Source organism: Haliotis rufescens, unplaced genomic scaffold (genome assembly GCF_023055435.1).
Source record: "Haliotis rufescens isolate VD_foot unplaced genomic scaffold, xgHalRufe1.0.p SCAF_72, whole genome shotgun sequence".
In the NCBI taxonomy this organism is placed as follows: domain Eukaryota; kingdom Metazoa; phylum Mollusca; class Gastropoda; order Lepetellida; family Haliotidae; genus Haliotis; species Haliotis rufescens.
In genome coordinates, this window is record NW_025964364.1 from 265,652 (window position 1) to 292,279 (window position 26,628).

General features: G+C 43.7%; 2 protein-coding genes across 2 annotated transcripts; one reads left to right on the forward strand and one right to left on the reverse strand.

Annotated features, from left to right (window-relative positions):
* Positions 1–27: 27 nt before the first annotated feature.
* Positions 28–3,349, forward strand: LOC124125978 (disintegrin and metalloproteinase domain-containing protein 10-like). The gene has a single exon (XM_046489401.2). The coding sequence runs from the start codon at positions 105–107 to the stop codon at positions 2,649–2,651; it is 2,547 nt and encodes an 848-aa protein (XP_046345357.2). The 5' UTR covers positions 28–104; the 3' UTR covers positions 2,652–3,349.
* Positions 3,350–4,229: 880 nt separating this feature from the next.
* Positions 4,230–26,332, reverse strand: LOC124125970 (rab9 effector protein with kelch motifs-like). The gene is made up of 11 exons (XM_046489394.2): positions 26,160–26,332; positions 24,680–24,862; positions 21,982–22,177; positions 14,195–14,456; positions 10,741–10,866; positions 9,999–10,186; positions 8,308–8,504; positions 7,909–8,000; positions 6,420–6,474; positions 5,808–5,905; positions 4,230–5,448 (listed from the first exon to the last, which is right to left on the reverse strand). Exons 1-11 carry the CDS (start codon positions 26,219–26,221, stop codon positions 5,219–5,221), a joined length of 1,689 nt encoding a protein of 562 aa, XP_046345350.2. The 5' UTR covers positions 26,222–26,332; the 3' UTR covers positions 4,230–5,218.
* Positions 26,333–26,628: the final 296 nt, after the last annotated feature.

Below are 26,628 nucleotides of genomic sequence, written 5' to 3' on the forward strand. Positions count from 1 at the left end.
GAGATGGTAACGTAAGACACGAGTCAATCACTTCCGCTCAAAGTGAGAAGAGCGCGGGGTTCAAAAATGTGAACGACATTACACAGATTTTGCTCTTTCTTACGATGGCGGTTCTTCCGATCTTTTTATTCTTTAACTTTGTGATTTGTCTGATTACCTGCACGACCCCGGACAAGGAACAGACAAGCAACTCGTGTTTCACTGCAAGAGCGTCTGTTAACATTATGCAACATCGAAAGAAAGCGTTTGATGAGTACCAAGAAGTGGGGAAAGTGTTGATCAGTGTCATTCCTACCAAATTTGAGGATATCCACACTTATGTGAGGAAACTATATTTCAGGAGTTTTGGCGAGACGTTTCATCTTATTCTAAGGAGATATTCAATATTTCATAGAGACATGCAGTTGCTGGCGGGTAGCGAGCAACCAATAGAAGTAAATGCCATGAAGAATTACTTGCCGATAATATATGTAGGCCTATCTTCACATGCTGACACTTCCCCAGCATATATATCACTTGGAAAACTTGTTGGCAAGGAATTTGAATTATTCATTCACACAGGAAATATGTCTTACTCTCTCGAGTGTTATCTTAAAGACAATGACAATATCTTGTATTCTACATATGGATTTATGCAACATACTATGGATAAATGTCGCGTTTATCGATGGCACAACCCTAAAATGTCCAAGGTTATGAGAGGAGTTGACAGTTGTGACTTGAAATCAAGAAAGTTTAAAGATTTTAGGTACAAGACTATGCCAGAAAACACAGAGTATGCCCCACAAAAGGGTCTGCATGGCGGACAGGCTGAAAGAAGTTCAACACCTCCAACAGGAAACTGTGTAATTAAGCTTGTGGCGGATCACCTGTACTTCAAACATGTTGGTAAAGGTGACGTCAGAAAAACCATTGCAGAAATGGCTGTGAGTTTGGCTGAGGCTGACATGATGTTTCGGCAGACTGACTTTGATGGTGATGGAGTTGGGGACAATATAGGCTTCAAAGTAGGAAATATCACTATTTACAAAGAATACCAGGAGTACAGCTTGAAGGATGAAAATATGGATGTGTACACCTACCTGGACAGATTCTCTGAATATGACTTCAGTGATTATTGTTTAGGAGTGGCGTATACTTACAGAGACTTTGAGGATAATATTGTAGGACTTGCATGGATTGGTAGTTCCAATGCAAATGGAGCTGCAGGTGGAATATGCCAAAGAAGAATTTGGTATCGACCTGACAAGAAATACTATAGCTTTAACACAGCACTGGTCACACAACTTAATAATGGCAATATGATTTCGTCTTACTCAGCAGGTTTGATCCTTGCTCATGAATTTGGACATAGTTTTGGCAGCAGCCATGATCCTAAAGGAAATTCATCTTGTTCCCCTGGTGGTCATTTTGGCAACTACTTAATGTACCCCTACACAAGTGATGGTAATCTGGCCAACCATCGACGCTTGTCTTTCTGCAGCATCAACAGCATTTTCCCTGTGCTGGTGAAGAAGAGCGTGGGTTGTTTCAAGGCCGATTTGGGTCCAGTTTGTGGCAACTCCCTTGTAGAGGACTCGGAGGAGTGTGACTGTGGAGTGTCGGATGATGTTTGTCAGGACATTGATCCATGCTGTACTCCCCAGCACCCTTCCATCTCCACATCTGACCCCCCCTGCAGAGTGCGGAACTCCTGGGGCTATCAGTGTTCCCCCAAGGTCTCTCCCTGCTGCACCGCAAACTGCAAGTATGTCAGTTCCCAGGGTAGCACTGTGTGTCAACATGCCACGGAGTGTCAACTGGCCGCCACTTGTCAGCCTGGAAATGGTACCTGCCCGTCCCCGACACATCAGCCCGATGGAACGCTGTGCGACGCAGGACGGAGGCTGTGCAGGGGAGGGAGATGCCAGGACAGCGTGTGTGTGTCTCTCGGTCTCCAGGAATGTCAATGTTCCAGATCATTGCGAGATGCGTGCTTCGTCTGCTGCATCGCAACCAACATCAGCAGCTGCGACTGCTCCCCCATCAGCACCTATCAGAGTGACAAAACTCACCTATTTCGGCATAAAGGTGATCCGTGTTTTAAATATGAAGGATTCTGTGATGAAGCTGGTCAGTGCATTCTGAGTAGTAGGAGTATCTATGATGACCTTAATAAACTGTTTGCTGAGGAAACTGTAGTAAATGTTGGCATCTGGTTCGGTAAATATTGGTATTACATAATCATGGGCATTCTCATAGCTACAGCTCTTGCAGTCATTGTATCACTGTTTTTCAAACAGAAACCAGATGAACACACCGAGGCAATGAGAATTGGCAAACTAACATCTGCACTGGCTCATGTAGAGCAAATGAAAACCATGTTCGAAGAAAAGCTGGAGGACTGTGAAGAAATATTTGAGAGTGTATCTAGTCAGTTGCCATGGCAGCAGATGTCTCTGACGGAGGCTGTTGCCAGGCTGACGGTATTATTCCCTACAGCCCCACTCTCCCTACTCATCAAGACAGCCAAGTCCAGCTCCTCAGAAGATTTTGCTGTCAAAATGTTGCTTGTGAGGAATTTCCCTGTGCAAAGGTTTAGTGTAACTTGGCCTTCAGAGGAGGCCAAATCTCTCACATTGATCAGGTCAAAACATGCAGTGTCTGCCTGAAAGATTACCTTCTTAAAAGCAAAACAACACTGTAGTTCTCAGGGGTTTCCGAGTAACTATTCAGAGTTGGGGCCTGGAGGAGGAAGCAGTGTAAGGAGGGCCCTGATCCAGCATTCTTGGTGCTACATCAGGGACGTAATGCGAAGATGACTTTGTGCAAGGTCACTCATGAAGAAGACATGACACACTGGAATGGCAAAAATGTGTATAATTTCTGCAGAGCATTGGATGGATAAACGATTGGTTCAGATGACGAGTTAAATGGAATATTGGCATGAATGTGGTTTGTTCCTGTGCTAGCCATGGCTGTGTCTTAGTTCAGAAATTTGTTTGGTATTGTGTTGTTTGTTTTGTAAATCATAAACTAAATGTCTCAACTCCTTGTATCAAGAATGTCAGTGACATGGTCAAGTCCCCAGTCCCAAAAGCGCATGGCTAGACCTCAGTATCCTGGATACCTGCTGCCATTTTGATGAGGGATGGGTGCAAGCTCCTGCCTTAGTAGAGTTTTTTTTAAAGTTGGTCAGCTGCCACTTGTAGCCGTTCCACTTAATTGATGCTGGACTTGCCTCCAAAACAAGTCCACGTAATAAAAGCTTTCAAAAGTATTAAAATGTTATTTTGAGTTAACAAAGTTACTGACTATGTTTGTTGAAATGTGACTGATGCATGTTACTATTATAGAAATCATATTCTTTCATGTTGTCTTTTGTTTTGTTTATGAGGACCTGAGAAGATTCAGGGTAGAATAGGTCATCAGCAACCCAGGCTTGCTGTAAAAGGTGACTATGCTTGTCGTAAGAGGCGACTCACAGGATCGTGTGGTCATGCTCGTTGACATGGTTGATGCATGTCATCGTATCCATTTGCGTTGATCGATGCTCATGAAATCAATCACTGGACTGTCTGGTCCAGACTTGATAATTTACAGACCGCCTCCATATAGTTGGATTATTGCTGAGTGCGGCATTAAACAACAAACAACATTGAGACTGTCAGAATTAGTTGACTTGCATTGAGATACCATGGTTTGTTGTTTGATCTCTCACACTGAGACTACATGCCAGTGGACACCACACTGAGACACCACACTGAGACACCATGTCAGTGTACACCACACTGAGACACCATGCAAGGGGACACCACACTGAGACACCATGTCAGTGGACACCACACTGAGACAACCTGTCAGTGGACACCACACTGAGACACCCTGTCAGTGGACACCACACTGAGACAACCTGTCAGTGGACACCACACTGAGACAACCTGTCAGTGGACACCACACTGAGACACCGTCAGTGGACACCACACTGAGACAACCTGTCAGTGGACACCACACTGAGACACTGTCAGTGGACACCACACTGAGACAACCTGTCAGTGGACACCACACTGAGACACCGTGTCAGTGGACACCACACTGAGACACCGTCAGTGGACACCACACTGAGACACCGTCAGTGGACACCACACTGTCAGTACTTGGAACAGTCTGAATGTGGGATTAATGTGTCACAGACTTCCATGTCTTTCCAATCAATGCAAATTATGAAATGTACTTTGAGAAAAAAAGTCTAAGGCACTAAAATTTTTATTCATCATAAAAGGACAATCAAATGATTTAAAAATACATTTCCGTGAATGGCCAAGGTGAAGTAGTAGTATTTACACATGGAGCAGATCAACGAGCAGAACCACTAAAAATACAAATAAACAGTAAAATTATGGATATTACATATATCATCCATGTTTTCAGATTACATTCCCAGATCTCTGTGACCATTACACAGTCAGACAACCTAAAATCATGGACAATAAAACCGTTGGACTAAAACAAATATATATATATATATATATATTAATTATGCGTGCCTACATATAAACGGTAAATAGCACTGTCCAGAAGGGAGGCCTGTGCACTGGTAACAACTGCAGGACAATAGCCGCTTAAAATCAAATGCACTTGACTTTAATATCATATGAACTCTGAATTATTTACAAGAATATTCATGGTTGTAAAACACTGTCTGATTCTGCTGTTGATGAACATGAATTAATTTTTCATAAATCCATAATCAGTAGCAGATCTGTATACTGAATAAGATTCATAATGTACAAATAAAACACAATCCATTCATTTTCATTCAAGCATCATCAAGAAAAGACTGAGTAACACACCATTAAGTGTATACATGTGTTGGATCTATCGCCATTCAATCTGGCCGATAGATCCGTGCTGCCTTGACACCGTGCCATTCAAGCTGGCCGATAGATCCGTGCTGCCTTGACACCGTGCCATTCAAGCTGGCCGATAGATCCGTGCTGCCTTGACACCGTGACACACTGTGAGATGGGGGGAGGGAGTACCTTGTGACTGGGTGGAGGGGCTTAGGGAAGGGAGAGTGATTGTTGGGGGGGGGGGGTAGGTAGGTTGTGATGAGGATGAGGGGTGATGAGGATAAGGGTGTGGTTGAGGTCTCATGGTAGTGATGGGGGAATATGGTGAATGGTTAGGATGACAGTTGAGTCTTGTGATTCAGTGCGTGACAATCTGCCTCGTTCCATCAAGCCTTCCCTCCCTTCTGGCTGGCCTCCAGCTCCTCCCTTACTGGCAGGAAGGGGATGCAGAGGCTGAACAGATCGTTGAAGAATGTGCCGTCGTTGTCTCCTCCCCCGAAGATGATGACCTCGTCCTCCTCCTGGTTCTCATGGCTGTACGGCAGACAGATGGAGAGGTGGCCAGCCCTGGCAGTGGGCGCACCGTCAACACGGATACAGCTCCAGCTCCTCTCCACTGAAAGCAGAAGTCAGCTGATATAAGTGGTGGGACAATACACCGATGCATCGGTGGACCGCGATATCTTACTAGTTACTAGTTAAAAATATTGATTCATACCTTAAATGTTTACTTTAATGCCTGTTACACCAAACACTAATTATTAGTGAAAATTATTAGTGAAAATTAAATATTGTCATCCATTGCCCCATACTTGATACTGCCTGTCAGTGTGCCAGGTATTTGACTATCCTGAAGATGTAATCATGACACAGCCCCAAACGCTTGGCTCCACATGCGAGATACTTTTGCATGTGTTGATGTACCAGACACACACCCTCCCCTTCCCATATGGTTGGACTGTATTGATGTCTTACCTAGGTTGAAGATGTGGGTGTCGTCCAGTGCGTTGTTGCCGTCATACCCGCCATGGATGAGGATGCGGTTGTTGCTGAGAGCGCAGGAAGCATGCCAACTGAAACAAGACCATTTGTAAAGCGAGACGATAGATTTGTGGAGACCACATCAATTGAAACAAAATCCATGTCAGAATCTACAAAATGATGAAGCCAGTCCTGCCCCATGAAGATCCAGGGTAGAATCTGTCTTTAGCAAACATGCTTGTCGTAAGAGGCGACTCAAGGGATCAGGGGTGGGGTGTCAGGGGTGGGGTGTCAGGGGTGGGGTGTCAGGGGTGGGGTGTCAGGCACGCAGACTTGGTTTGCTGCACGTCATTGTATCCCAATTTATGTGGATTAATGCTCATGATATCAATCACTGGGTTGTCTGGTCCAGACTTATAGAGCTGGAATATTGCGGTGGCGTTAAAAAAACAACAAACAAAAACTTGTACAGCTGGAATATTGCTGAGAGCAGCGTTAAACAAGAAGCAAACAAACAAACAAGCAAACAGTGTAACTTCCATTGTATGAGCATAACCATAACATCTGAAACTGTAGCTTCCGGTCAGGTTCATCCTATAGCCTCACCTTCGTGCTTTTGGTGGCATCCCCTTGACCTCTGGCTTGGACCAATCAACAGTACCTGAAAACAAGGTCAAATGTCAGTTTGGGGGGTCAAGGCTGTTTTACAGCAGCAGGGGTCACATAGTTTCACAATAAAATATTTCGGATATTATATCAACCGTCCTTCAGCTCAGGTCGACTGTCACTAGACACCAGTGGATCACAAGATGGCCTCACCCAAATCAAGGATGTTTAGATCTACTCACCCAAAACAAGGATGTTAAGATCCACTCACCCGAATCAAGGATGTTAAGATCCACTCACCCAAATCAAGGATGTTTAGATCCACTCTCCCAAATCAAGGATGTTAAGATCCACTCTCCCAAATCAAGGATGTTTAGATCCACTCTCCCAAATCAAGGATGTTAAGATCCACTCACCCAAATCAAGGATGTTAAGATCCACTCACCCAAATCAAGGATGTTAAGATCCACTCACCCAAATCAAGGATGTTTAGATCCACTCTCCCAAATCAAGGATGTTAAGATCCACCCACCCAAATCAAGGATGTTAAGATCCACTCTCCCAAATCAAGGATGTTTAGATCCACTCTCCCAAATCAAGGATGTTAAGATCCACTCTCCCAAATCAAGGATGTTTAGATCCACTCACCCAAATCAAGGATGTTAAGATCCACTCTCCCAAATCAAGGATGTTAAGATCCACTCACCCAAATCAAGGATGTTAAGATCCACTCTCCCAAATCAAGGATGTTAAGATCCACTCTCCCAAATCAAGGATGTTAAGATCCACTCTCCCAAATCAAGGATGTTAAGATCCACTCTCCCAGATCAAGGATGTTAAGATCCACTCTCCCAAATCAAGGATGTTAAGATCCACTCTCCCAAATCAAGGATGTTAAGATCCACTCTCCCAAATCAAGGATGTTAAGATCCACTCTCCCAAATCAAGGATGTTAAGATCCACTCTCCCAAATCAAGGATGTTTAGATCCACTCACCCAAATCAAGGATGTTAAGATCCACTCTCCCAAATCAAGGATGTTAAGATCCACTCACCCAAATCAAGGATGTTAAGATCCACTCTCCCAAATCAAGGATGTTAAGATCCACTCTCCCAAATCAAGGATGTTAAGATCCACTCTCCCAAATCAAGGATGTTAAGATCCACTCTCCCAAATCAAGGATGTTAAGATCCACTCTCCCAGATCAAGGATGTTAAGATCCACTCTCCCAAATCAAGGATGTTAAGATCCACTCTCCCAAATCAAGGATGTTTAGATCCACTCACCCAGATCAAGGATGTTAAGATCCACTCTCCCAAATCAAGGATGTTAAGATCCACTCTCCCAAATCAAGGATGTTAAGATCCACTCTCCCAAATCAAGGATGTTTAGATCCACTCACCCAAATCAAGGATGTTAAGATCCACTCTCCCAAATCAAGGATGTTAAGATCCACTCACCCATATCAAAGATTTTCAGATCAACTCACCCATATCCAGAATGTATAAGTCGTTGAAGCAGATCGGGGCGTCCCATCCTCCAAACACAACCAACTGGTCCTTGATGAGCGTGGCGGAATGTCTGCAGACAAGATGGGTACACAGGACATCAGGAATGTGGTCACAAAATAATCACTTGAAATTAGAGCCATTCTTCAGTATATCAATATAATTTTCCTCCGATAAACAAAAACAAGTTAGCAGACGAGGGAGCAACTGTTTTAGGCTGTAACACTACTTTACTGTAGAGATTGGGAGTATCTTGAACCACCCCTTCCCAATACCTGACTGACGGATGGACTTCTCACTAAGTCACCACTCCAATCCATAAAAAAAAACCTCACCGCAAACACTTCATCAACACAACACTGACATGCGTTGTCACGTACCCGGAGCGAGGTGCAGGTTTATCCCCGGTGACGATGGGGCAGTACCAGTTCTCCATGACTGGGCTGAAGATGTGGATCTCATTACTGCAACCATCGGGGTTTGGGTCAGGTCGGGGATACACCCCCCCAAATATCCACAGCTCATGGCGGTACAGTGTCGCGCTGTGGTAGGATCTCGTTGGGGCTTTGCCGTTAACCTGAGTGAGGAAGAGAAGAGTTACACCGGCGTCTCATCTGGAGACAATGTTAGACTACTCGTCACACAACATATTGTCAAATACTATACTCAGTAGGGATTGTCCTGGGACAGAGGTTAGACTGGGTGAGACCTCAGCTTAACGCCTGAATTGTCTGCCTGTATAACAGTATCAGTATGATAGGCTGATTGTGTCACGTTTTGTCACCACGGGAACTGTGCAAGATTTCTAAGGCTGGCTGACTTTTTAACGATTATCAAAATGAAAATTGTCATTGATTATACTTTACCTAACATAAACTTTTGTGACATCAAAGTTGTAATGTACCGAAAACAGACCTGTTATTGTCAATTGCCTGAGACAGAAGCAATCTGCTGATCACAAGAAACTGAGTGATGACACTACTTGCTATTCATGTACTATTTTCCTAACTCATACTCTTAGTAAAGCTAAATACTGAAAATAGAATTCCTTAATTGAGATTTACGAATTGGTTAACAATTCCCTGAGCAAAAGAATCTCAAACCATGCCGACATCTGCCTTCAGTCCTGTATGTGATTACAGCTGGCAACTGCTAAATGATGCTTTGGCATTCATATTCGGAAATGAAGCCATAAAAATACAATATAAACTTGTCTATCGATGATTGACAGATATTAGGTGAACAATTATCCATCTGTATAATCTATATAGCCAGCCATAACGATGTCAGAGCTTCGACTGTTAACTTTCTGACATCTTCAGTGGTAGAAACTAACAGTTTTAGTCCACTTGTCCTTTTAATAACATGACCGCAAACCCCCCAAACTGGCAAATTTCTCTTTGTCCTTCTGATATCTTGACTAGTGAGCAATTTGGCAAGGACTACAGGACGAGTGCCAATTTCTTATGCTGATCTTAATAATGCAACATTATCGTCTGTCCCCCCACCCCTCAGTGAAGGTGGAGACATTATCGTCTGTCCCCCCAACCCTCAGTGAAGGCGGAGACATTATCGTCTGTCCTCCCACCCCCCAGTGAAGGCGGAGACATTATCGTCTGTCCCCCCACCCCCCAGTGAAGGCAGAGACATTATCGTCTGTCCCCCCACCCCTCAGTGAAGGCGGAGACATTATCGTCTGTCCCCCCACCCCCCAGTGAAGGCAGAGACATTATCGTCTGTCCCCCCACCCCTCAGTGAAGGCGGAGACATTATCGTCTGTCCCCCCACCCCCCAGTGAAGGCAGAGACATTATCGTCTGTCCCCCCACCCCTCAGTGAAGGCGGAGACATTATCGTCTGTCCTCCCACCCCCCAGTGAAGGCAGAGACATTATCGTCTGTCCCCCCACCCCCCAGTGAAGGCAGAGACATTATCGTCTGTCCCCCCACCCCTCAGTGAAGGCGGAGACATTATCGTCTGTCCCCCCACCCCCCAGTGAAGGCAGAGACATTATCGTCTGTCCCCCCACCCCCCAGTGATGGCGGAGACATTATCTAACTCTGGTCAATCACCTTGATGAGCTGCCACTTCCACTCGTCCACATCCAACATATGCACGTCATGGAACCACTTCAGGTTTTTAGATCCCCCATATACATATATACACCGCGCCGTGGGGTCGTAGGTGGCGCTGTGTCCCATGCGGTACTCAGTCTTCTGACCTTCCACTGTCAACTCTGGCGACCTCCATCGCCGGGTGTCTGCAAAACAACACAAGCTACACAAAACAACCCAACACAACCTGTCACGACACAACCCGAAACAACACAACCCAAGCTTAACAAACCGGGCTAAGGGGCGCTGCAATATTGAAGCATGTTTCAGAAATACCTGGTGACAGTCACCTATTGAAGCAAGGCTGACTATGTATACGTAAACTACGGTTGGATGATTGAACATTTTCATAGACCAAATTTGTGAACGGCAAAACAAACACACAAACTCCTATTGCCGCCATGACCATAACATGAGATGCTCAGTAAAACACTGTGCATGAAAAGGGAAGTAACTGCGCACTACATTGGATCACATTTTTTAAAGTTTTGTAGAATTTCACTGCCAGGGTCATGTGTTTGAGATGCTGAATATTTAAGAATTTAAAAAAAAAAAAAAATGAAAATAAAAATAAAAAACATGCGGCAGACTTTGATGTGGGCTGTGCCTGAGAACCAAGACTATCAGCTAGTGATGTCAAGAGATAAATGTGGGGGGTCTGCCTTTATCAAGGGGGTGCAATATCCGTAGCACTGAGTACCTGGGTCGAGCGTCCACACTGCGTCGCGGCTCAGTTGCTGCCGATCACCCTGGCCACCGACCAAGACTGCGCGGTTGTTGTGGATCATGCACATGGACGACCCCCATCGGCTGCTGGGACTCGGAGCTGAAGACACAACACACACATACAAACAACCTAGAACATTGTGCATACAAAACTTACATACAGAAGTCTCATCCTGATGTCACGTCATGAGAGTTAGCAATAGGGCGGGGACGGTACACCAACTGTGTGATCCGATACATAGCACGATACTTGCATGTGCTCTTATCTGTGCTGAGTAAGCATCTTTTCCATCTTTTTAACCTGGACAGTGATGGTTTACAGTTGTCAGTGTCAAGTCAGGCACAGTGGAATATCACAATGCTTCAGTGTCCGGTAAGGCACAATGGAATATCGCAATGCTTCAGTGTCAAGTCAGGCACAATGGAATATCACAATGCTTCAGTGTCAAGTCAGGCACAATGGAATATCACAATGCTTCAGTGTCAAGTCAGGCACAATGGAATATCACAATGCTTCAGTGTCAAGTCAGGCACAATGGAATATCACAATGCTTCAGTGTCAAGTCAGGCACAATGGAATATCACAATGCTTCAGTGTCAAGTCAGGCACAATGGAATATCACAATGCTTCAGTGTCAAGTCAGGCACAGTGGAATATCACAATGCTTCAGTGTCAAGTCAGGCACAGTGGAATATCACAATGCTTCAGTGTCAAGTCAGGCACAATGGAATATCACAATGCTTCAGTGTCAAGTCAGGCACAATGGAATATCACAATGCTTCAGTGTCAAGTCAGGCACAATGGAATATCGCAATGCTTCAGTGTCAAGTCAGGCACAATGGAATATCGCAATGCTTCAGTGTCAAGTCAGGCACAATGGAATATCGCAATGCTTCAGTGTCAAGTCAGGCACAATGGAATATCGCAATGCTTCAGTGTCAAGTCAGGCACAGTGGAATATCGCAATGCTTCAGTGTCAAGTCAGGCACAATGGAATATCACAATGCTTCAGTGTCAAGTCAGGCACAATGGAATATCACAATGCTTCAGTGTCAAGTCAGGCACAATGGAATATCACAATGCTTCAGTGTCAAGTCAGGCACAATGGAATATCGCAATGCTTCAGTGTCCAGTCAGGCACAATGGAATATCGCAATGCTTCAGTGTCAAGTCAGGCACAGTGGAATATCACAATGCTTCAGTGTCAAGTCAGGCACAGTGGAATATCGCAATGCTTCAGTGTCAAGTCAGGCACAGTGGAATATCGCAATGCTTCAGTGTCAAGTCAGGCACAATGGAATATCGCAATGCTTCAGTGTCAAGTCAGGCACAATGGAATATCGCAATGCTTCAGTGTCAAGTCAGGCACAATGGAATATCACAATGCTTCAGTGTCAAGTCAGGCACAGTGGAATATCGCAATGCTTCAGTGTCAAGTCAGGCACAATGGAATATCACAATGCTTCAGTGTCAAGTCAGGCACAATGGAAAATCGCAATGCTTCAGTGTCAAGTAAGGCACAGTGGAATATCGCAATGCTTCAGTGTCAAGTCAGGCACAGTGGAATATCACAATGCTTCAGTGTCAAGTAAGGCACAGTGGAATATCGCAAAGCTTCAGTGTCAAGTCAGGCACAATGGAATATCACAATGCTTCAGTGTCAAGTCAGGCACAATGGAATATCACAATGCTTCAGTGTCAAGTCAGGCACAATGGAATATCGCAATGCTTCAGTGTCAAGTCAGGCACAATGGAATATCGCAATGCTTCAGTGTCAAGTCAGGCACAATGGAATATCACAATGCTTCAGTGTCAAGTAAGGCACAATGGAATATCGCAATGCTTCAGTGTCAAGTCAGGCACAGTGGAATATTGCAATGCTTCAGTGTCAAGTCAGGCACAGTGGAATATCGCAATGCTTCAGTGTCAAGTAAGGCACAATGGAATATCACAATGCTTCAGTGTCAAGTCAGGCACAACGGAATATCGCAATGCTTCAGTGTCAAGTAAGGCACAATGGAATATCGCAATGCTTCAGTGTCAAGTCAGGCACAGTGGAATATCGCAATGCTTCAGTGTCAAGTAAGGCACAATGGAATATCGCAATGCTTCAGTGTCAAGTAAGGCACAATGGAATATCGCAATGCTTCAGTGTATCGCCCCACTAATAGTGAGTCACAAACTTACCAGTGATGAGCAGCTGTAACCCACGCCATCTTGTCACCCATTGAATGAAACAAGGAATGAATCTTGGCTATATTTAGGGTGGTCGGGTAGCCCAGTGGTCAAAGCGTTCGCTCGTCATGTCGAAGACCTGGGTTCTATTCCTGACATGGTTACAATGTGTGAAGCCCATTTCTGGTGTCCCCCGCCTTGCTATTACTGGAATATTGCTAAAAGCGGCGTAAAACCAAACTCCCTCACTCACCTATATTGAATGTAAAGACCGAGTTGATCTTGTCGCCATAGCAACAGATCCTTGTATCTTTGAGTCAATATCTCCAGATAAATCTGTGGCCACATGGGAATTCTCAAAATAAAATACCATAAATCTTCCAAGTTAAAGAGAGCGTGAATTAAATGTGAAAAAATTGAGGTCTTTGCGCGCATTAATTAACTTTGCATTTATTTCTCCAAAATGACTACCAACAATAAGACGGCCTCACTGCACACGTTGGATAGTGGATATACCAACTTGAATATAAACACAAACACGGTTTATTTAGCAGCAGTTGTAACAAGTATATAACAATGTCATTCAAAGAATAGGAATTACACAATGGGCATCCGGTGAGTTATCACTGCTTGGGTCAAGAGTTCTACCCACTTGCGTCAAGCTTGTTGACACCTTCTCCGCATACCAATCAGTGAACTGTTGTTGGTTCCATTGTTTTAGTACTTCCTCAATGCCAGTCAACAGAGTAAACCAATCTCATTACAATCAGATCTTAGTTCTCGCTGCCGCTAAACAAAGATCTGAGGACATCCCATTAGGGGTCATGTCAGAATGACCTTTCATCCGACCAATCAAAGCGTCGCTTACCAGATCATGAAAGTGACAGTCGGAATGGGATTTCTAATCATGCATCCTCAAAACCTTTATCACAGGGTATTCTGAACTATTGTTACGGGCTTAACGACTATTAGCCATTCTAGAATGTTCTTTTGTTCAGGTTTCAAACTTTTAATTGAGAATTTGTCAAAACATGTTTTGAAGCGAAGTCGCCGAGAGAGAGACACATTGATATTGAGTCGCTAGACTAGGGGTCAGCAGTTGTATAAATTTGGAAACGCATTAATTTCAAGATTTACAGTACTCGGCCGGATAACAGGAAGACATCTGACCTCCATGACCATGAACGCTATGTTTCAAAACCTGGACACTTAATTCACTCTAGAGCTGAAACTCGTCTAAATGTGAACATACCCCTGATTGAGACATCTTTACACCGTGAGAGTCTTGGACCAGTCTTGGGCAGTATGGCAGAATTGTTGACTCGGAGTACAGGTGTTCCTACAGTTTCAGAATTCTTCTTGCCATATTTCTTTGGAGTTTTGAATTCATTCTTCAGAGCCCTCATCCTAGTGTTCAGTTTCTGTTTGCGTGCGCTGGGAGCCTCCGGAGTCTCGTCTGTGCTCTCACGGCCGCGCTTCTTCTGTTTCCGTGGCAACGGCGAGGGTGTGGACAGCTGCAACAAGACCTGGAGTCTAGATACATGTACACAATGTACTGTCTGAATGTAGGAACATCACCTGCAGACAGCCTACACTTCAAGACCTGGAGTCTAGATACATGTACACAATGTACTGTCTGAATGTAGGAACATCACCTGCAGACAGCCTACACTTCAAGACCGGGAGTCTAGACACATGTACACAATGTATTGTCTGAATGTAGGAACATCACCTGCAGACAGCCTACACTTCAAGACCTGGAGTCTAGATACATGTACACAATGTATTGTCTGAATGTAGGAACATCACCTGCAGACAGCCTACACTTCAAGACCGGGAGTCTAGATACATGTACACAATGTACTGTCTGAATGTAGGAACATCACCTGCAGACAGCCTACACTTCAAGACCTGGAGTCTAGATACATGTACACAATGTACTGTCTGAATGTAGGAACATCACCTGCAGACAGCCTACACTTCAAGACCTGGAGTCTAGATACATGTACACAATGTATTGTCTGAATGTAGGAACATCACCTGCAGACAGCCTACACTTCAAGACCGGGAGTCTAGATACATGTACACAATGTACTGTCTGAATGTAGGAACATCACCTGCAGACAGCCTACACTTCAAGACCGGGAGTCTAGATACATGTACACAATGTACTGTCTGAATGTAGGAACATCACCTGCAGACAGCCTACACTTCAAGACCTGGAGTCTAGATACATGTACACAATGTACTGTCTGAATGTAGGAACATCACCTGCAGACAGCCTACACTTCAAGACCTGGAGTCTAGATACATGTACACAATGTACTGTCTGAATGTAGGAACATCACCTGCAGACAGCCTACACTTCAAGACCTGGAGTCTAGATACATGTACACAATGTACTGTCTGAATGTAGGAACATCACCTGCAGACAGCCTACACTTCAAGACCTGGAGTCTAGATACATGTACACAATGTACTGTCTGAATGTAGGAACATCACCTGCAGACAGCCTACACTTCAAGACCTGGAGTCTAGATACATGTACACAATGTACTGTCTGAATGTAGGAACATCACCTGCAGACAGCCTACACTTCAAGACCTGGAGTCTAGATACATGTACACAATGTACTGTCTGAATGTAGGAACATCACCTGCAGACAGCCTACACTTCAAGACCTGGAGTCTAGATACATGTACACAATGTATTGTCTGAATGTAGGAACATCACCTGCAGACAGCCTACACTTCAAGACCTGGAGTCTAGATACATGTACACAATGTACTGTCTGAATGTAGGAACATCACCTGCAGACAGCCTACACTTCAAGACCTGGAGTCTAGATACATGTACACAATGTACTGTCTGAATGTCTGAATATCACCTGCAGACAGCCTACACTTCAAGACCTGGAGTCTAGATACATGTACACAATGTACTGTCTGAATGTAGGAACATCACCTGCAGACAGCCTACACTTCAAGACCTGGAGTCTAGATACATGTACACAATGTACTGTCTGAATGTAGGAACATCACCTGCAGACAGCCTACACTTCAAGACCTGGAGTCTAGATACATGTACACAATGTACTGTCTGAATGTAGGAACATCACCTGCAGACAGCCTACACTTCAAGACCTGGAGTCTAGATACATGTACACAATGTACTGTCTGAATGTCTGAATATCACCTGCAGACAGCCTACACTTCAAGACCTGGAGTCTAGATACATGTACACAATGTACTGTCTGAATGTAGGAACATCACCTGCAGACAGCCTACACTTCAAGACCTGGAGTCTAGATACATGTACACAATGTACTGTCTGAATGTAGGAACATCACCTGCAGACAGCCTACACTTCAAGACCTGGAGTCTAGATACATGTACACAATGTACTGTCTGAATGTAGGAACATCACCTGCAGACAGCCTACACTTCAAGACCTGGAGTCTAGATACATGTACACAATGTACTGTCTGAATGTAGGAACATCACCTGCAGACAGCCTACACTTCAAGACCTGGAGTCTAGATACATGTACACAATGTACTGTCTGAATGTCTGAATGTCTGAACATCACCTGCAGACAGCCTACACTTCAAGACCTGGAGTCTAGATACATGTACACAATGTACTGTCTGAATGTAGGAACATCACCTGCAGACAGCCTACACTTCAAGACCGGGAGTCTAGATACATGTACACAATGTACTGTCTGAATGTAGGAACATCACCTGCAGACAGCCTACACTTCAAGACCTGGAGTCTAGATACATGTACACAATGTACTGTCTGAATGTCTGAACATCACCTGCAGACAGCCTACACTTCAAGACCTGGAGTCTAGATACGTGTACACAATGTACTGTCTGAATGTAGGAACATCACCTGCAGACAGCCTACACTTCAAGACCTGGAGTCTAGATACATGTACACAATGTACTGTCTGAATGTAGGAACATCACCTGCAGACAGCCTACACTTCAAGACCTGGAGTCTAGATACATGTACACAATGTACTGTCTGAATGTAGGAACATCACCTGCAGACAGCCTACACTTCAAGACCTGGAGTCTAGATACATGTACACAATGTACTGTCTGAATGTCTGAACATCACCTGCAGACAGCCTACACTTCAAGACCTGGAGTCTAGATACATGTACACAATGTACTGTCTGAATGTAGGAACATCACCTGCAGACAGCCTACACTTCAAGACCTGGAGTCTAGATACATGTACACAATGTACTGTCTGAATGTCTGAACATCACCTGCAGACAGCCTACACTTCAAGACCTGGAGTCTAGATACATGTACACAATGTACTGTCTGAATGTAGGAACATCACCTGCAGACAGCCTACACTTCAAGACCTGGAGTCTAGATACATGTACACAATGTACTGTCTGAATGTAGGAACATCACCTGCAGACAGCCTACACTTCAAGACCTGGAGTCTAGATACATGTACACAATGTACTGTCTGAATGTAGGAACATCACCTGCAGACAGCCTACACTTCAAGACCTGGAGTCTAGATACATGTACACAATGTACTGTCTGAATGTAGGAACATCACCTGCAGACAGCCTACACTTCAAGACCTGGAGTCTAGATACATGTACACAATGTACTGTCTGAATGTAGGAACATCACCTGCAGACAGCCTACACTTCAAGACCTGGAGTCTAGATACATGTACACAATGTACTGTCTGAATGTAGGAACATCACCTGCAGACAGCCTACACTTCAAGACCTGGAGTCTAGATACATGTACACAATGTACTGTCTGAATGTAGGAACATCACCTGCAGACAGCCTACACTTCAAGACCGGGAGTCTAGACACATGTACACAATGTATTGTCTGAATGTAGGAACATCACCTGCAGACAGCCTACACTTCAAGACCTGGAGTCTAGATACATGTACACAATGTACTGTCTGAATGTAGGAACATCACCTGCAGACAGCCTACACTTCAAGACCTGGAGTCTAGATACATGTACACAATGTACTGTCTGAATGTAGGAACATCACCTGCAGACAGCCTACACTTCAAGACCGGGAGTCTAGACACATGTACACAATGTATTGTCTGAATGTAGGAACATCACCTGCAGACAGCCTACACTTCAAGACCTGGAGTCTAGATACATGTACACAATGTACTGTCTGAATGTAGGAACATCACCTGCAGACAGCCTACACTTCAAGACCTGGAGTCTAGATACATGTACACAATGTACTGTCTGAATGTAGGAACATCACCTGCAGACAGCCTACACTTCAAGACCTGGAGTCTAGATACATGTACACAATGTACTGTCTGAATGTAGGAACATCACCTGCAGACAGCCTACACTTCAAGACCTGGAGTCTAGATACATGTACACAATGTACTGTCTGAATGTAGGAACATCACCTGCAGACAGCCTACACTTCAAGACCGGGAGTCTAGACACATGTACACAATGTATTGTCTGAATGTAGGAACATCACCTGCAGACAGCCTACACTTCAAGACCTGGAGTCTAGATACATGTACACAATGTACTGTCTGAATGTAGGAACATCACCTGCAGACAGCCTACACTTCAAGACCTGGAGTCTAGATACATGTACACAATGTACTGTCTGAATGTAGGAACATCACCTGCAGACAGCCTACACTTCAAGACCGGGAGTCTAGACACATGTACACAATGTATTGTCTGAATGTAGGAACATCACCTGCAGACAGCCTACACTTCAAGACCTGGAGTCTAGATACATGTACACAATGTACTGTCTGAATGTAGGAACATCACCTGCAGACAGCCTACACTTCAAGACCTGGAGTCTAGATACATGTACACAATGTACTGTCTGAATGTAGGAACATCACCTGCAGACAGCCTACACTTCAAGACCGGGAGTCTAGACACATGTACACAATGTATTGTCTGAATGTAGGAACATCACCTGCAGACAGCCTACACTTCAAGACCTGGAGTCTAGATACATGTACACAATGTACTGTCTGAATGTAGGAACATCACCTGCAGACAGCCTACACTTCAAGACCTGGAGTCTAGATACATGTACACAATGTACTGTCTGAATGTAGGAACATCACCTGCAGACAGCCTACACTTCAAGACCGGGAGTCTAGACACATGTACACAATGTATTGTCTGAATGTAGGAACATCACCTGCAGACAGCCTACACTTCAAGACCTGGAGTCTAGATACATGTACACAATGTACTGTCTGAATGTAGGAACATCACCTGCAGACAGCCTACACTTCAAGACCTGGAGTCTAGATACATGTACACAATGTACTGTCTGAATGTAGGAACATCACCTGCAGACAGCCTACACTTCAAGACCTGGAGTCTAGATACATGTACACAATGTACTGTCTGAATGTCTGAATGTCTGAACATCACCTGCAGACAGCCTACACTTCAAGACCTGGAGTCTAGATACATGTACACAATGTACTGTCTGAATGTCTGAATGTCTGAACATCACCTGCAGACAGCCTACACTTCAAGACCTGGAGTCTAGATACATGTACACAATGTACTGTCTGAATGTAGGAACATCACCTGCAGACAGCCTACACTTCAAGACCTGGAGTCTAGATACATGTACACAATGTATTGTCTGAATGTAGGAACATCACCTGCAGACAGCCTACACTTCAAGACCTGGAGTCTAGATACATGTACACAATGTACTGTCTGAATGTAGGAACATCACCTGCAGACAGCCTACACTTCAAGACCTGGAGTCTAGATACATGTACACAATGTATTGTCTGAATGTAGGAACATCACCTGCAGACAGCCTACACTTCAAGACCGGGAGTCTAGATACATGTATACAATGTATTGTCTGAATGTAGGAACATCACCTGCAGACAGCCTACACTTCAAGACCTGGAGTCTAGATACATGTACACAATGTACTGTCTGAATGTAGGAACATCACCTGCAGACAGCCTACACTTCAAGACCTGGAGTCTAGATACATGTACACAATGTACTGTCTGAATGTAGGAACATCACCTGCAGACAGCCTACACTTCAAGACCTGGAGTCTAGATACATGTACACAATGTACTGTCTGAATGTAGGAACATCACCTGCAGACAGCCTACACTTCAAGACCTGGAGTCTAGATACATGTACACAATGTACTGTCTGAATGTCTGAACATCACCTGCAGACAGCCTACACTTCAAGACCTGGAGTCTAGATACATGTACACAATGTACTGTCTGAATGTAGGAACATCACCTGCAGACAGCCTACACTTCAAGACCTGGAGTCTAGATACATGTACACAATGTACTGTCTGAATGTAGGAACATCACCTGCAGACAGCCTACACTTCAAGACCGGGAGTCTAGATACATGTATACAATGTATTGTCTGAATGTAGGAACATCACCTGCAGACAGCCTACACTTCAAGACCTGGAGTCTAGATACATGTACACAATGTATTGTCTGAATGTAGGAACATCACCTGCAGACAGCCTACACTTCAAGACCTGGAGTCTAGATACATGTACACAATGTACTGTCTGAATGTAGGAACATCACCTGCAGACAGCCTACACTTCAAGACCTGGAGTCTAGATACATGTACACAATGTACTGTCTGAATGTAGGAACATCACCTGCAGACAGCCTACACTTCAAGACCGGGAGTCTAGATACATGTATACAATGTATTGTCTGAATGTAGGAACATCACCTGCAGACAGCCTACACTTCAAGACCTGGAGTCTAGATACATGTACACAATGTACTGTCTGAATGTAGGAACATCACCTGCAGACAGCCTACACTTCAAGACCTGGAGTCTAGATACATGTACACAATGTACTGTCTGAATGTAGGAACATCACCTGCAGACAGCCTACACTTCAAGACCGGGAGTCTAGATACATGTACACAATGTACTGTCTGAATGTCTGAACATCACCTGCAGACAGCCTACACTTCAAGACCTGGAGTCTAGATACATGTACACAATGTATTGTCTGAATGTAGGAACATCACCTGCAGACAGCCTACACTTCAAGACCTGGAGTCTAGATACATGTACACAATGTACTGTCTGAATGTAGGAACATCACCTGCAGACAGCCTACACTTCAAGACCTGGAGTCTAGATACATGTACACAATGTACTGTCTGAATGTCTGAACATCACCTGCAGACAGCCTACACTTCAAGACCTGGAGTCTAGATACATGTACACAATGTACTGTCTGAATGTAGGAACATCACCTGCAGACAGCCTACACTTCAAGACCTGGAGTCTAGATACATGTACACAATGTACTGTCTGAATGTAGGAACATCACCTGCAGACAGCCTACACTTCAAGACCTGGAGTCTAGATACGTGTACACAATGTACTGTCTGAATGTCTGAACATCACCTGCAGACAGCCTACACTTCAAGACACAATGGAATGTTCAGCTCAGCACTCGACAGGGGTGTGGGTCTGACATGGCATCATGAGCAGCACGGCAAGGGGGCCAATGGCTGGCTGAGGGAGATCCATGTCAAAATAACAATTCCGGTTTAGATAAGCCTTGAAGTTATAACTAAGCAGCAGTCGGTACCAGCCTCTGGCTTTCTGTTCAACATGTTGTAGAATCAGACATAAACCTTGTAGACTCAGCGCAGTGGCTGAAGTAGCAGGCTTATTTTTATTTTGTTAGTTTGTTGTTTAATGCCGCACTCAACATTAATCCAGCTGTATGACGGCGGTCTGGACCAGACAATCCAGAGACATGATGAACATCAATCCACGCAGTTGGGATACAATTACACGCATCAAGCAAGTCAGCGAGTCTGACCACCTGATCCTGTTAGTCGCCTCTTACGTCAAACAGTCGCCTCTTACGGCAAGCATAGGTTGCTGAAGACCTATTCTACCCCGGATCTTCAAACTTAAACCTTTTCCCACATTCCCCAGACAATGTATTATTCCCCAACTGTTGCCGTCTGCCAGCTGACCTGTGGGGTGTTTTCGTTTTCCTCCTGTATGTTCTCCTGCTTCTTGACCACTTCTTCCTCCGTGGTCGGTGTTGCGAGGCTGCTGTCGTAGCTGTGGTCACCCCCCTGCACCTCCACACACAGCTTGGCCAGCGACACAGCGCTGTTGCTGTGTTCCAGCTTTGCTGTGTCCTTGGTCTTCTCCCACAGAATACATCTGCACAAAACGATGCAATCATAAATTATTATTTTCCAAATGTCATCAAAGCCAAAAAAACTGCAAGTAATTCTTCACCTGACTTAGAAAACTAAATGGTCCATTGAGTTTCCAATTTATGAAAATTAGTGTTGTCACTCCAGGATGTGTCCTGATTTGTCTGGACCGGCTCCGAGGCTACTCCTGTTACCATGGTTACGGCCGAGGGTGACCTGTCTACCACAGATAACGGGGTGGACACAACAAAAAGTGAGCAGGCCTCACTAATACCCCGACCTTGACTCCAACATGAGATGAAGAACAATATTGATAATGGAGATATACAGATGCCTTAACATTTCAGCCAGTTTCTCTTAAAAAGCACAATGACACAATCTAGTAATGGCATCATTTAAAGATGCACTGTCATGGTCATCATAGGTACGGGGTCGAAAGATATATCTCTTAATTCAAATCATGAAAAAAAGCAATATCTTCTCAGAAAATTCACTTATCGAAGTGAAACTTTGCACTGCACCTCTCAATTACCAAAGAATCCATGAAGAAGTTTTCAAGTTATAGGTCGCTCAAATGTTGATGTAAAAAAAATGAAAAATAGCTGTTTTTTTTCAGAAAAAATCTGTAATTTGTCCTGCTTTCTCTATAGGTGTGACATCGTCAAACTGTGGGTACTTCAAGATTATGTGCATATGTTCCTATTACATTTTACAGCAATGCGTCAATAATTTATGTGGCAGCAGAATGGCCTGTTTCAACTTTCCAAATTTTATTGAACCAAGAAACAACCTGGTTTTGATTGGCGCAACTTGATTTTCATGTGAACCTGATTGTCCCCCCACCTCCCTCCTGTCAATAACCTAGTGTATAAAGTGTCCCCCACCCCACTCTGTCAATGACCTAGTGTATAAAGTGTCCCCCACCCCACTCTGTACATGACCTAGTGTATAAAGTGTCCCCCACCCCACTGTCAATGACCTAGTGTATAAAGTGTCCCCCACCCCACTCTGTACATGACCTAGTGTATAAAATGTCCCCCACCCCACTGTCAAGAACCTAGTGTATAAAGTGTCCCCCACCCCACTCTGTACATGACCTAGTGTATAAAGTGTCCCCCACCCCACTGTCAATGACCTAGTGTATAAAGTGTCCCCCACCCCACTCTGTACATGACCTAGTGTATAAAGTGTCCCCCACCCCACTGTCAATAACCTAGTGTATAAAGTGTCCCCCACCCCACTCTGTCAATGACCTAGTGTATAAAGTGTCCCCCAGGCCACTCAGGACGATCTCTCGGTCCGCAATATGAATTTTTTTTAAATAAATCTCTAAATGTCATTTCACAATGAGCTTGATGACAGGCAGTGGTAGTTTAGAAACCTGTGCACTCTCTCTTCATCTTGGTGTTCATTGAGATTGATGATACCCTTCCAGAATTATGTATTGAATTATTCTGTCAGTGAAGGTGTTTAGAGGTGTATTCCACAGTCACAGAATATTTTGCAGAAATGTCCACCGGTTGCAGAAATCTACCTGTCTTGCAGAAAATCACACTTTGTGCAGAACTTGTCAAATTTAAAAAGTGAGTCGAAGGCTGCATGTTCTAAACGTGTAAATGGATATTTATTTCATTTTATACTTTTGAATTATTGCTGACCGAAAGTGCACAGAGCTGCAGGTATTATTTTGAGCAATTGAATTTCTACTCGACGGTTTCTATTTTAATTGGTTTATTCCATTTTTCATTTGGTAACCAATATTTTTCACTCATCTATTCATCACTCAATTGGGTTAATCCCAAAATGAGTAAACATTTTGAGATTTAAAAAATAATATGAAATAATGCTTTAGATGTACATAACAATTCTAAATATAGGCTTGACTCAGAAAGTAAATTAACTCGTAATTATGTTTGGGAATTAGCTCCGTTGTGCGTATGTTGAAAAAGCTTCATTGGGTGTTTACGTGTGAGGTTTTTAATACATTGGAGTTTTTCATTTAAATCATGTGTTTCTGTACGCAAGTTAATTGAAAGTAACTGGGTTTTGAATATTTTGGGGGGTATTTTATGCAAATACGCAGCTTATCTGTAACTCTGTGTACACTAGTGATGTGATTCACTTCAATACACTTTTCTTGACGTGAGTTTTATATTTATCATAAAAAATGTCTGCCACAATTCAAACAGTGTATAACGAGGAAATTCACAAAAACTGAGCTTAAAAGTTTGCAGTTATCAAATTTTGTTGCAGAATTTACACAAATTGACCACAGAACCTTTTGTATTTGGCTGACTGAAGCAATCTTCTACACCTAGCAAGTTGAGTTTCTAGGGTCTTGTACTGGACCAAAACGGGTGGAATAAAACACGACCAGCAAACACTTTAATAGATCGGCTACATGGTCGCCCTCGACGTACTGCAGCATCGCCCTCAAACCCAGTATCCCCACGTTACAGACTAGTACTAGGTTCTGTGGTAATACTGCGATGGGTTCAGCACATACCTCGTGTGTTTGTCGAGTGAACCAAACTGTATCCTGTCGTCCCCGAGGGTGATGCTCACATCAAGTGTTGTGCCAGTCTTCTTGGATTCTTTGTTGCTGGGAAACTTTCCCAGTGAGAAAAGCACCACGGAGTCTGGGAGTGGCACCGGTAGCCTGCTGTAGAAAAACAGACTGCCGTCGGACCTGGAACATCAACACAAACAAGGTCAAGGTCATATTTGGTCTTGCTGAAACCAATTTCAGCCAAGGCACAAGTGCATTCATATTGACTTGTCAGACATGTTGGAGCATCGTTCCGATCCAGCTTGTGATTGTTCACACGTACGCCAGATCACAGGACATCACATCCCCAAGTTGACTTGTCCCAAACTAGAGGCCCTGATGTTAATTTCAAGGCAGTTCGTAGACACTGCTAACTCGTAGACACAATTTCCAGTGAATTCAAAGAAAAACCGAGAGTAAATTTCAGACACTTTTTATATTTATAATTAGATCTAGATCTATATATTATACCCGTGTTATCAGACGCTTTCAAAACATTCATAGTTTTCTCTCTAATCGCACAAATAACTGTAAAGCATCTCATTCACTCACTTATACAAGACAACTTCCTCTTAAAAACAAGCTACATCTGAGTTTTGATACCCCCCGTTAAAGCACGAGTAATCACGATAAACATTGTCATCCGAAAACGTATGATCATACGACGATAACTTAAGTGTTCATTTCATTTATAATTTTTCAAGTCTATTTTGCAATTTTATTTGTTTTGTCTACGAACTGGAAGTTTCTACGAATCTCCATGGCGACAAATTATTTTTTTGATTACGAGTTAACAAGCTAGACCTATGCAGCGTAATTTCAAACCCTGAGTATGAATTCCTAGATCCATATTTCAATACTTTCACTGGGATACACCCGACTCGCCTAAAATCCGACTCGCCTAAAAAAATCGGTTTTTGTATTTTAGAATAAGTATGTAACTATCAGAAATACTTAGTAATGCATTTTATACACATAATGTACCTAAATGTTAGTGTTGTAGTCTCGGTCCCAATAGCGTAACCGACTGGCCTCTGACTCACTGACTCAACATGAAGCGCAGCGCGTTTAGCATGGTATGGATGATACGGGTTTTTTAATATTATTTCCATACTTGTGTATGAATATACTAGTAATTGTGATCATTAGGCCTAACCTAAGTTGTATTTGCCAAACGCATACCAAAATATGATATATATTTTTTAGGGAGTCGGGTCAGATTTTTTTAGGCTAGTCGGGTGCAACTCCTTTCAATCCTGGTGTGTTGTTTCCCTTCAAATATACTTGGTTAAATTGATTATTGTGTACGAAATAACATTTTTTATCGTGTACAAGACTGTTTGTGTACGGGATCGCGTCCGTCAACACTGTTCAACACAATTAAATGAATTATTACCCCCTGGATTTTACAACAAGCAAACGAACTGAACATATTTACCGTGTAAGTTCCACAGGAGGCGACTGAATGTCTGATAACAGATATAGTTTTAAACCGTTCATGTCTTCAGTTTTCTCAACATTCAGGCAGCACTTGATTCTCCCGATTTCATCCGCCGACAACAACCACAATGAAATTTGGCGCGTGTTTTGGCTTCGGTCTGTTTCCAAAACGAGAGTTATTTCCCTTTGACAGACATTTATAGTCCGTTTCCAAAGAATGGTGTATAGATTTTGTTTTAGAGTTGCACTTATAAAATGGCCTGGTCAGCTATTATAGACTTAGGGTAGAGGGTGGTAGGGTGGGGATGGGATTGGTCTAAGGACTGTATTATATTTTTCCGCACCCCAACCCACCATTTTATGTAACATTTTTTCAAGCCCCCTCCCTACCCCCTACCCCCCTACCCCCGGCCCCACACACACACAATACCGGCGTCCCTGACACTGACAGAGGGACCTGCACAGTA

Bases quoted from the DNA above. Each gene is read 5' to 3' on its own strand.
- LOC124125970 (XM_046489394.2), bottom strand. From the start codon at position 26,221: ATGAACGGTTTAAAACTATATCTGTTATCAGACATTCAGTCGCCTCCT. The intron at 8,001-8,307 runs GTACGTGACAAC...TCTTGTCTGCAG, and splicing joins AAACCTGCACCTCGCTCCGG to ACATTCCGCCACGCTCATCA. The intron at 6,475-7,908 runs GTGAGTTGATCT...CCTTGTTTTCAG, and splicing joins CTTATACATTCTGGATATGG to GTACTGTTGATTGGTCCAAG.
- LOC124125978 (XM_046489401.2), top strand. From the start codon at position 105: ATGGCGGTTCTTCCGATCTTTTTATTCTTTAACTTTGTGATTTGTCTG.